The sequence below is a fragment of the Quercus lobata genome, chromosome 7 (genome assembly GCF_001633185.2).
Source record: "Quercus lobata isolate SW786 chromosome 7, ValleyOak3.0 Primary Assembly, whole genome shotgun sequence".
Taxonomy (NCBI): Eukaryota; Viridiplantae; Streptophyta; class Magnoliopsida; order Fagales; family Fagaceae; genus Quercus; species Quercus lobata.
In genome coordinates, this window is record NC_044910.1 from 22,531,616 (window position 1) to 22,544,014 (window position 12,399).

Here is a 12,399-nt window from a genome sequence, read left to right on the forward strand (position 1 = left end):
AACTCAACGGAGGCATGGTGATAACATCAATAAAAGTTTTCTGGACGTAAGCGAAATTAGCTAAAGAACCCAATAGCTTGACGAATATTGACATTCAAAAGTATTGGTAAATTATTTTTTATATTTTTTCTTTTTCTTTTGGTATAGATAGATAGTTAAAAGGAAATGTGAGATTGGAACTTCAGACATTGGACAAAGATAGATACTATTACTATTGCGCAATTGGGATATTTACTTAAACCATTTTGTTGTAAGGCTTGTATACACTACGCAGGAGCATTTGCAGCTTGGATTGTCAAAAGCTCGAGATGAAAACAAACATAAGCACTAAGGAACACGAATTTAGACGAGATCAAGGGTCAAATATCCTGAAACATTAATTACAAATTGGCTAGATTGATACACATTCATTGCAAGCCTGCTAGGAATAGCGTTTGGAATTAAATCCCCCGCACATTCTCCATATTTCAGGAGAATCTTAACGCATTTTGGCTTACAAAAACATTTTCGGGAAAATGTACATCCAAATGCCCCTCCAACCATGGACTGCTAACAAACCAAACACCTTCAACATCAAAAATCAGCAACAAGAACCAAAATTCTACAATGTTCTTCACTGTGATTTTATACGATCAAGACTCTCTGAAACTGTTCGCATCCTAGGCCGCATCTCTGGATCAAGTTCAGTGCAATTTAGTGCAATATGAAATGCTACAACAACTTGCTTCTTTGCATACACTTCAGGCAGAAGTGCTGGGTCTATAACCTCAGATAGGGGGTGTTCTTCTCGAAACGCTTTCCTCACAAAACTCTCTAGCATCTTACCATTGTTTTCTGGTCCTGCATCTGGCAGCCTACCAGTCAACATCTCCAACATCACAATACCAAAAGAGTAAACATCACATTTCTGAGTGAACTTGTTGCCAGGCATTCGAACCTCAGGTGCCAAGTACATGTTAGAGGAAGCTGAAATTCTTGAATCCAATGAAGAGGTAAAGATGGTTTGGTTAGAGTTCTCCTTTTTGGATGATGAATTGGTAAATCTAGAGGTACTTGAAACAAGACGGGTGAGTCCAAAACCGGAAATGTAAGGCTGGAGGTTATCATCGAGAAGGATTTTTGTTGATTTTATGTTGCCATGAACATATTTTCGGGGGCTAAACTCATGGATGTACATTAAACCTCTAGCTGTTCCTTGAGCAATTTTTAACCTTGTTGCCCATGTAAGCGGAGGCAAAGAATTGGAAGGACCAGGACCGCCTGCAATTATTTAACACCATGGAGAAAACATCATCATTGCTCACAAATAATGATGGTCACAAATTACAACATCCATTAACCAAAGTTAGGGAAAAAGTCACTAATTATGCCACAATATGACAAGTTTTAACAAGGACACAATAATTGCTTGTTGTATGTGCAATATATGAAACATGTTTCATTGATCTAGTAGAGTAACAAATATTTTATCTATCTGTGAACAAACAGGATAGCAACCATTAGTCGCGTGAAATGCAGCTTTAAATCACAAGAAGACAACTGTTGCCCGTGGTCCATATTTTTGCTACATGTCACCAATGAATATTGACTGAATGGAAAACCATGCGATTTAAAGTCACCCAAAATGGGGTCTATCGATTACATTTAGGTCTTGTATCTTTAAGAACGATCAACAGGACCACACCACTCAGTACAGGTTTTGACATACGCCTCAGGTGTACCAAAAGAAAACAAAAGAATGATACCAACAGTTGTACCAAAACCAAGCTATCAGACAGAACACTCTGAAAGAGTTTCATTCGTCTGGTGCACAAGCACTAAAAACCACAAAAGGCCCAAAATCATGTGGAATATTTATCATCAGCTCAAAACAGAATATAAAGGAGAAAGAAAAATCAACACTAGAAGGTTCAAAATGACAACTTATCCCATTACCATTGCTTACTAATAGGTTTTTAAATGGTAGCTGTCAAAATAAAATTTTAACTTGGACACCTCTGTATAATCATGCAGTTATACATTCATCATCATTGCTCATCACAGACAATGGTAACAACTTGCTATAATTCCATTGAATGAAAATACCGCATGTCATTTTGAATTGTACAAGAAAATAATTCAAATGCTATGTTAAAAAAATAAAAAATAAAATTTAAAATTTTTTTAAAAAAAAAAGTCAACTGAAAATACTATGCAGTACACCGTACAAATTTGAGATTGAGGCCCATTAACTCAATGTTTTAGATATTCAAAAGTTGAGCATTAGTGAAGTTGTAAATTGATTCAAATTTCAGAGTTATTCCTGACAGTTTTATGAATGACCATTTCTTTTCCATGAACAATCAGATCATGGTTAACCCAGCAGATGCCGGATATCAAATTATTGACTGTAAGTTTTGTTCAGAACACACTGATGAAGATCTCTATGATGCACATTATCTTAAATCAATTCTGCTACGTTTACATTCAATGAAACCTAAAGATGAGAGGTGATTAGAAGTACATTAGTCTGCCAAAGTAACTCAATTTTACTTCAATGTAATCATAGCCTAAAAGAGCAAATCACCCCCAAGCAAATGAAATTCTAGCAACGGTGGATACCATGATTACAGAATTTAAGGGGAAAAATTTTATATAATTTAAGATTACAGGGTTAATTGGTTAAAGCAATAGCTTATGTTAGAGAGCAATAGCATGGATACAATGACACATCAGAAGAGAAAGAAGGAAATATAGAGTCAGAGGAAAAAGAAACAACATGAATACATAATCATGGAAAACATTATAATTTCTAGCAAATGTAGCAATTATTCCTTACAAGTTAACATTTCTCTTTGTTTGGTATTTTTACTTCTTTTGTTTTTATTCAAACATCAACCTTACATTGGATTTGTCTAATAGTTTTGGCACAGGAGAAATTCTTTCCAAATCTCTAGTGGTGCGTTTGGATGACATGATTTGGCCATTTGATTTGAATTTTGGGTGATTAAAATCCAAATATCTAGTTTGGACAAATTAAAAAAGTCAAGGATTTGATTTGATAAATCCACCAAGGATTTTAAACCTTTAAAGTGTTTGGATTTGAAATACCTCCTAAAATCAATGGATTTGAAATCATCGCACTTCAAATTTATTAATTTAAAATCCAAATCCAAATCTAAGTTTCAAACACAATAATAGTGGTTCTTACAGGTGGGCCCACAGTACTACTCAGTATGTTAAAAGGAGAGAGATATAAAACAAGAGTACACTACTGAACAATTGTGCTCATAGTAAAGGCCAACTCTAATATTTAATCCCACTCCTCTTGTGGACTTTGACTTTAAGTTGTTGGGTAACCACTAACCATGTGAACACATGATGAGTCTTAAGACACAACTCAATTCTGTTTGAATTATATAGGAAGAATAAATTAAAAATCGTCATTGCTAAAATAAGTGTGATTGTTTAATAAATTATTTTGCTAAGAAAAAAAAATGTGTGGGATTTTGAGTTTGACCAAGTTGTACCCAATAAGAGCAAGTGAAGTTCCAAAAAAGCTACCTTTTAAAATTGCTTAGGGGCCCGTTTGGTAGAGAAGTTTGAGTAATGTTGTTTGTATTTTTTTGAAATACGTGTAGGTGAAAAAATGGATAGAAATACGTGTGTAGAAATACGTGTAATGTTATTTAAAAACTGAAAATGCATTATTTAACAACTCCACCAAACGGAGCCTTAATTTATAAACAATTCTTCTACTGCCACAACTTGCATCACTGGACTTTCTCATTTATAGATGAAGCTATATCAAATGCACAAATCTGTTAAAGTAAAATGTTGTTTAACTTTATATGGAACTTGTCTCAATTTTTTATAAGAATCGTATTTTTGAAATTAAAAAAATTATCAACTCCCATTTTCAGAAACTTTAGGGTACATTTGTTACGTTGAATGGAAATTATGATATGAATTGTAATCTTTATTACTAGAAATAAAATGTGTTGTACATATTTATAAGTTTGGTTGTGAGTTATAACATTAGAATAAAACTTAAGATTTATTTTAGGAAATATCTCACTCATATAATTATATCTCCTTCAAAATTGTTATTTTTTAAATTTTAGAGAGAGATATGTTTTTTTTTTTTTATATAATTGTTTTTTTTTTTTTGAAGCCTTTATTTTTATAATTGTTAGATGTATATGAAAAGTTTATTTATTTGAAAATATATTAAGTTTTGAAACTATTATACTTACTAAAAAAATGAATAGTTATTCCTCATTTTGAAGAATAACTATTTCTCATTTTGAAGAATAGCTATTTATAAAGAACAACTATTTCTTGTAATATAAAAAAATTCACAATATTTTTCCTAATAGTTAAATTAGCAAACTTCTACTAATTCATAACATTATTTTTTTTTTTTATGACACAATCAAAGTAAATAAAAAAATTTAGAAAAAAATAAACTCCAACTACACAGTCAAAACTCAAAACAGATAAAACACGAAGTCTTACATGTACGTACCAAAATTCACTTATCATAATTCATAAAGAACACGGAAGAGAATGGTTACCATGTAGCGCAGTGTACAAGCTCCCATTGCGAATATAATCACTAACCAACAGCTTCTCATCATTTGCATAGTAATAAGCTCTCAGCCGTACGATATTAGGGTGTTGGACCCTACCAATAGCCTCCACCTCAGACTCAAACTCCTTGAACCGCCACGTGGCATCAGCAGCTTCGCTCAATCGCCGAACGGCCACAACAACCGTAGGCACCGCCGCATTGGATCCTCTCCCAGACACCACTTTATACACTATCCCACTCCTACTTTTTCCCACCACGTACGCCGATGCCCTCAACAAATCCTCTAATTCCAAATTAAACCCCTCCTCGTCCACCACCACGAATTTACCCTTTTGCCCTTCCTCCTCTTCGAAATTACTCCTGAACCCCTCGTCATACTCCTCCAACTTTTCTCTTCCCATTTTGCCCTCCCCACCACTGCCCTTCCATTTCCTCCGAAACACAAACACCGAAACCAAAACCGAAACCGAAATAACGCACACCACCGCCACCGAAACGACCGATACGACCCGTACGGAATTCGGAGTACCGTCTTTCTTGAAAGTTGGGTTAGGTTTTTCTGGTTTTCTCGGAGGCTGCTCTTCGGGACTTTTAAAAACATTAGGGTTTTGAGCTTCTGGACATGGAGTTTCTAACGGAAACCCACAGAGACTAGGGTTTCCAGAGAAAGCAGTGGGACCCTGGTTCAATAAAGACCCAACCTGAGGAATCTCGCCGGTGAGATTATTATGCCGGAGATCCAAATTCACCATCACCGGAAAGTCTCCGTAAGACGCTGGGACTCCGCCGGAGAATTTGTTGAAGGACAAGTTGAGAGTTCCGGTGAGGTTTTGGAGGTCGGAGAGAGAGCTAGGGAGAGACCCATTGATGGAATTGGAGGACAAGTCAAGGTGGCGAAGGGTTTTGAGGGAAGCGATTTGAGGTGGGATTGGACCTGAGAGAGAGTTGTGAGAGAGGTCGAGGATGAGAAGAGTTGTGGCGTTGAAGAGATGGGAAGGGATGGTGTTGGAGAAGTTGTTGTGGGAGAGAGTGAGTCGGCGGAGCGAGTTGATGAAGCCGAGTTCGGAGGGGAGGTAGCCGGAGAAGGACTTGTTAGGGAGGAAAAGGGTGGTGACGCGGTTGCGAGCGCAAACAATGCCGGGCCAGTGGCATGGGGTTGGGTCGGAGTCGGACCAGGAGTCGAGGACGTGAGTCGGGTCGGAGTCTATGGCGGCTTTGAGAGCTAGGAGAGAGAGTCCGTCTGGGGTTAGAGAAGAAGATAGTGGAAAAGTTATGATAGTGATAATTAGTATTACACTGAGAAAAAAGGTTAGCCGAACAGGCATTTTTCTTTTTCTTCTTGTTTTGGCAACTAGGAGTTGCAGAGAGTGAGTTTGGTGTGAAAAGAAGAAGAAGAAAGAAGAATGGATGTTGTTGCTGTTGTTGTGGATTTGAAGTTTGAATTTGGGGAGTGGAAGTGTTTATCGAGGTGGTATTGGAAAGTGGAAAACTGGAATGCGATGCAGAGCAACGTGGCTATGCGGTTTGAATTTTTTCTGAACAATGAAAACCAACTAGCTTTTAGACTTGCTACTATTATATTTTTTTTGCTTTTATTTGTCGGACTCGGATAAGAGCTACATGTTTATTTTTATTTTTAAATATCAGATAAGCTAGCAAATTTTGAAACAAAAGCATCGCCACGCAAAATAGTATAATTTTGAAACAAAAGCATCGCCACGTTGTAATCCCCACGCTTTCAAAATATACTTCACAGATTTGTTTTTTCTTTAACACTTTTATTTTTATAAGTTTATTTGGATTACAAGTATAAATATAAATATTTTTTTGAGAATAAGAATATTTTCTTTTGAATAGACTTTAACAAAAAGTAAATAAATAAAACTAGAGAAAAAGCTCTCTTTTGCGGGTGCATGCTACGTACTTTCCCATCTCTTTATCAATTACTTCACACTAGCCTCATGCACGCGCGGACGCTTTCAAAATATACTTCACAGATTTGTTTTTTCTTTACCACTTTTATTTTTATAAGTTTATTTGGATTACAAGTATAAAGATAAATAATTTTTTTGAGAATAAGAATATTTTCTTTCGAATAGACTTTAACAAAAAGTAAATAAATAAAACTAGAGAAAAAGCTCTCTTTTGCGGGTGCTACGTAGTTTCCCATCTCTTTATCAATTACTCTTCTTTTTGGGAGTTTGGTATCTTTCTGTAGACTTAGGCCACGTGTATTTAAATACATGTTTTCATATTTTAATGTATTTTATGTATTTTTTTACTTATATTTATTTTTAAAAAATACAAACAATATTATTAAAATAATATTACTAAACAGCCCCTTAGTATCGTTAAATGTATGTTCGATCGTATTATTCATTTGAGAATTACTGGTACAACGGAGTGTCTTGAGGTTAATTTCAAAAAATGAACAATGAAAAAAAGTTGAAATTATATGTTCGTGTGCGGGTGTGTTCATTTTTTGAAGCTAGTCTCATAACACACGTTATATCAGTAATTCTCAAATGTATAATACGATCAAACATACACTTAAATCTCAAAATGTAATAAATAGAAATTGATGATACTAAACCCCCAAAAAAAAGAGCCTCATGCACGCACGAAGCGCATGCAATGAGGCTAATATTTCATAAATTTCATCCATTCAATGTGTTGTTTATAATGTGATTGTTAATTGATTAGTTTTTTGTCCATAAATAATATGTTTTTGTTCAATAACATAACTAAAATAATATACAACAAACTCATAAGGTAAACAATATTTGGATTATAAAAATGTATTCTAAAAATTCCATCCACCTATATATATATATATATATATATATATGTGACAATGTACAATGAAGAAGATTATAATGCAACGTCTTTTATTGAGCCTTCCAAATATTTTACAGCACCTAATATGTAAATGCTAAATTTATTAATTTTGTAACAGTAACTTAAATGATGTAATTGCAAAGGCAAATTAAACCATGTTAATATGTGGGGAGTGTGGATGGGATTAGTTTTTGGTGCTAGATCTCATCACACACTTCAATTAATTTGTGTGATTGGCATACACATAAACTTCATTCGACATACGCATAAACCCCAAATTAAAATTAATGAAATTTTAAACATTAAAAATTAAAAAAAAAAAAAAAAAAATTCTACACTTCTGGAGCATCTACGCACAAATATTAGACATAAAACATGAAAAACATTGCACAGGTTGTAGTAGCCTTCAACCACTGCAACCTATTATTTTCTACAGAATTAAGATATTTTTACAAATAGCACAGCCAATATCCATAGGACCACAGGAAAAAAAAAATACCAAATATATGCTAATATATACCACTTTTGCTCCAAGCCATGGATCATTAAACTCTCTAAGGCACTCTTCCTCTTCATTGGGGTTGCCTCAAATTCTGAATGCCTAAAATCCAAAACTTAGCTACATGATTCCATTAAATTGACTACTTGTATATATTTTCACTAAAAAGAGTACCAAATTGCAAATTCAATATCACATACAGCATCACTTAAAAAAATATACTAAGCAAAAAAATAAAACAAACAAAATGACAATTCTTAATATTGAGTTACCTCAGGGCTGTAAAATGTATATTCAGTGGGATCTTCAGATTTTCTCATTAAAAAAAAAAAATGCATTTGAAGATGGTAGGAAAGATAAGAGTTTCTTATGGTGGTAGGAAAGATAAGAGTTTCTTATGTAATTCTTCTTCTTCTTTAATCCATCTGAAGCAAGGTTATCAATTTCGTACCATACCGGCCGGTACGGCCGGAATATACCGTACCGGCCAGCAATTCGGTATGCTCGACCCTCCTGTTTTGTACCAGAAAAAATACCGGCCGTACCGGCCAATTTCAGGCAACACCGGCCGGTACAGAAAAAAAAAATTTTTTTTTTTATTAAGTTTTGTAATTTTTGAATTTTTGTTAGGACAGAATAGTAACGTATTTGTATTAACTTATTAGTATTATTTGTTTTCTTAATATACAATGGTAACTTTTAAACTTTCTATTTTATTTTATTTTTTTCCCCTTTTAATTGAGAAAATGTTTTATGGTAAACTTTTATATTTATTATAATATATATATATATATATATACACAGATACATACATACATACATACATATATATATATATATATTTATTTATTTATTTATTTATAAATATTAAAAATAGCGGTAAACCCGAAACGGTACACCGGTATTGACCGATATCCGAAATATATCGTACCGGTGGCCAAACCGGTACGGCCTCCGGTACGGTATTGACATCCTTGATCTGAAGTCATAATCTTGGTCAACCAATCCCCTTAGGCAAGTCCTTCAAATAAGAATATACATTATAAAGTTAATAAGTGCGTATAAAACAGAAGTAATGGTGAGTGTTCATAGTGAGCCAAATTGACACCAGTTAGATTTTTTGATCTACTAACAGAAACTTGTACACAGAAAAATCACCAAATCTCTCTATCTCAAATTCATATTCTCTTGAACACAAACTTTTTGATTTTGTAATATGTAATACATGACACACATAACATAAAATAAAATGTATATACATGAATTCAAAGCCAGTAGCAAAAAAATAAAGGTCAAAAAAAAAAAAAAAAAACACACAAACACAAACACACACAAAATCTCTAAAAACCCATCCCTCTAAATAGTCAACCCACCAATTAACCCCCTTGGCTGGAACTCAAATTCTACTTCCATAGTTGTGCAATGATGGAATCCCAAAGCAGCCTCCATTACAAGTTTATGACCGCATCAAATTAGCTACTATGAACACCAACCAAGAATCCTCTATAGCCCACAAACCACTATCAACCTCTCTATTCAATTAAATGTTTGAAACTACTATATTTTTGTTTTTAAGAATGTAATGTTTGAAACGTTGGAGAGCTATTATTTTGATAATGGTTTAAATTGGGATGGAGTTGGTATTTGTTTAAATCGCGTAAGTTTTTTTAGTAAGTAGTAATCTAAAATTCTTGTTAAAGATCTGAACATGGTTTTTTTTTTTTAATTTATTTATTTAATGAATTTGAATTTCAAAACATATGCATGTGTTGCATATTTTTAACTTCCTTCAATCTTTTTAGTAGTTATAGTTATCTAAAACACTTATTAAAAAAAAAAAAAATTTTGAGAAGACTTGTCAAAGATCAGCATGGTTTTTTTAAAAAAAAATTATTTTATATGAATATGAACGTGGGTTGGGCTTGGACGTGGTTTTTTTTTTTTTTTTTAATAAAATTTTGGATGTAGTAGTGGTATTTAAAATTTTATGGATTTGTTTTTAACTTCAGTTTTTTTTAGCAGTAGTTATCCAAAAGTTTTGTTAAAGATTTGAAAGTTGGGTTTTTTTTTTTGGATAAATTTGAAAATAATTTTTTTTAGGGAAAAGTTGAACATGGGTTTAAATGTGGTACTTGAAATTTTCTGGATTTCTTTTGGATATGATCAATTTCTACTAAAATAAATATTCAAATATCCATATATACCCTTAGATTTTTTTTTTTTTTTTTTTAAGTGTAATATGTATATTTTGTAGTGTTGTTATTAGAGGGGTAATTTTGACCGTACAAAAGGCAATAACTAAGATCCTCTTAATATATAGAGAATAATACATAGAGATAACTACTTGGTGGTGAGAAGTTTTTATTTATGTAGAAGTGAGTATTTTAATTTTTAATTTTTAAATTTTAAAGTGGTAAGCTACATTTTAGGATTTGTAGTGGGAAGTTGAGAGTGGAGAGTGGAAACTCATCAAAGATCAAAGTTGTCTTTTATGAAATATTTGGCATTACATATGGTTGTGGGGCCTATTTTTGAGGGTGAGGGAGGAGAACCTGAACATAAAAAGGAAAAATGCTACGTCTACAACATTTTTACAACAAATCACAGGTGGTTAGTTGTTATTGGTTCAAATTTCAAACTAATGCTAAGATTACTTTTTTGCCACAACAATAACAACTAGTAACGACTTGCCACCTACGATTTGTTGTAAAAATGTTGTAGACATATCATTTCTCCATAAAAAATTAACTTGAAGCAAGTTTTTTTATTCATTGAATTATTAATTAAATAGCCTATGATTGTTGGAGAGTGGTAATTTTACTTTTATCTGAACAATAGTATTTTATTTGACTTTTTAAACGTGTAGTTATCCACAAATTTGAAAAAAGAAAAAAAAAAGTGGTTGGGTAGGTTTTTTTTTGATAGAATCATAGAACGTGGGATATTTTTTATTTTTTTTTTTAAATAGAGATAAAAGAAAATGTTTTTAAAATTTAGGAGTTTTTAAATAAGTAATTTTATATATATAACCCTATTACTTTAAATTTACAAACTAGTAAATTTGAGAGTATTTTAGACATCAAAATTGAAGAATCCCAATAGGGAAAACCTCTTAAATGATAGTATAGATAAACGGGATCAATTGATCAAATTTTTTTTTTTTTTTTAATTTGCACAGATGGAAAGAATGCAATTGTTTCGTAATTAGCATTGGCATCAAATATGCCAAATACTATATTTTTAACATTTGACACACTAAAATACCAAAATTTTTGCTTCATGAAGTGTTCTAAATCTCAAAAAAAATTTAAACACGCTAATATGTCATTCTACTAGTAGAATGACATTATATAATGTCCTAAAATTTTTTATTGTTTTTTATTCACCCCAACGAGCTCTCTCTCTCTCTCTCTCTCTCTCTCTCTCTCTCTCTCTCTCTCTCTCTCTCTCTCTCTCTCTCTCTCTCTCTCTCTCTCTCTCTCTCTCTGACGAAACCTAGGCCAGAAGCCATTATCATTGTCTAAAGCCCATCTCAGCCTTGGTTTGAAGCTACAACCACCAATCTGAATGCACCACCTCCAATCTGAAGTAGTGGCTATTGAAAAAGAAGCCACCACCGGCCGATCTTCTGCCTCTCTTACCAACTAGTTTTGATTTGAATTTGGATTTTTTTTTTTTTTTTTTTTTTTTTTTTTTTTTTTTTTTTTTTTTTTTTTTTTTTTTTTTACGGTTTGAGTTTATCCGATTTTGGTAGGTTGCAATGGGCTAATTTTGGTGGTTGTGGTTGAGGTAGTTTTTTTTTTATTATATACATATAAGATTGAAATTCTACTCTAACCTAATCTAAGTGTATATGTGTGTGAAACTCCTACTTGGAGACTTGAATCATAACCCTTACCCCCTGCACCCCACAAGCACTTATACTTGTGGAGTGACCATCGCACCAAGAGTATGCGATGGTGTGGTTGAGGTAGTTAGTGTTGGTGATTGGTTGATTTTGGCCGGTGGTTGGTGGTGGTAAGTTTGCGGTTGTGATGGTGGTGGGTTGTGAGGTGGTATCGTAGGTTTTGTGTTTGTTTTTTTCTTAAAAAAACACAATTGTAGGAGGGTTTTTTAGGTTATTTTAATGTATTGTATATCTCTATCTCTATATATTAAGAGGATTCAAAAAATTAGTTATCATTTTCTTAAAATGTCTAAAATACCCCTAAAATTTATTAAGCACTACTCTTAAAAAAAAAAAAATTGAGTGTATAAAAGTAATTTGAACTATATATATAATATTTAAAAAACATTTAATTTAAACTATAAATAAAAAAATAAAAAATAAATAAAAAAAAACCCTAACATGTTTGAATTCCACTCCCACATTATACTCCTAACAAATTGCTTGAATTCCACTTCCCCATGTTTTACTCCTAAGAAACTGCTTTACTATCAAATTTAAAATTTTAAACTTCTCTTTAACTTCTTTTACTTTTCCGGTCTT

The 12,399-nt window shown here is 32.8% G+C and overlaps 1 protein-coding gene across 1 annotated transcript; it reads right to left on the reverse strand.

Moving 5' to 3' along the window:
• Nucleotides 1–309: 309 nt before the first annotated feature.
• LOC115953064 (receptor protein kinase-like protein ZAR1) lies at nucleotides 310–6,146 on the reverse strand. Its single transcript, XM_031070543.1, has 2 exons — nucleotides 4,557–6,146; nucleotides 310–1,260 (listed from the first exon to the last, which is right to left on the reverse strand). Exons 1-2 carry the CDS (start codon nucleotides 5,896–5,898, stop codon nucleotides 614–616), a joined length of 1,989 nt encoding a protein of 662 aa, XP_030926403.1. The 5' UTR covers nucleotides 5,899–6,146; the 3' UTR covers nucleotides 310–613.
• Nucleotides 6,147–12,399: the final 6,253 nt, after the last annotated feature.

Coding starts and splice junctions, on each gene's coding strand:
- LOC115953064 (XM_031070543.1), bottom strand. CDS start 5,898: ATGCCTGTTCGGCTAACCTTTTTTCTCAGTGTAATACTAATTATCACT. Junction 1,261..4,556: donor CTTGTACACTGCGCTACATG/GTAACCATTCTC, acceptor AAATAATTGCAG/GCGGTCCTGGTCCTTCCAAT.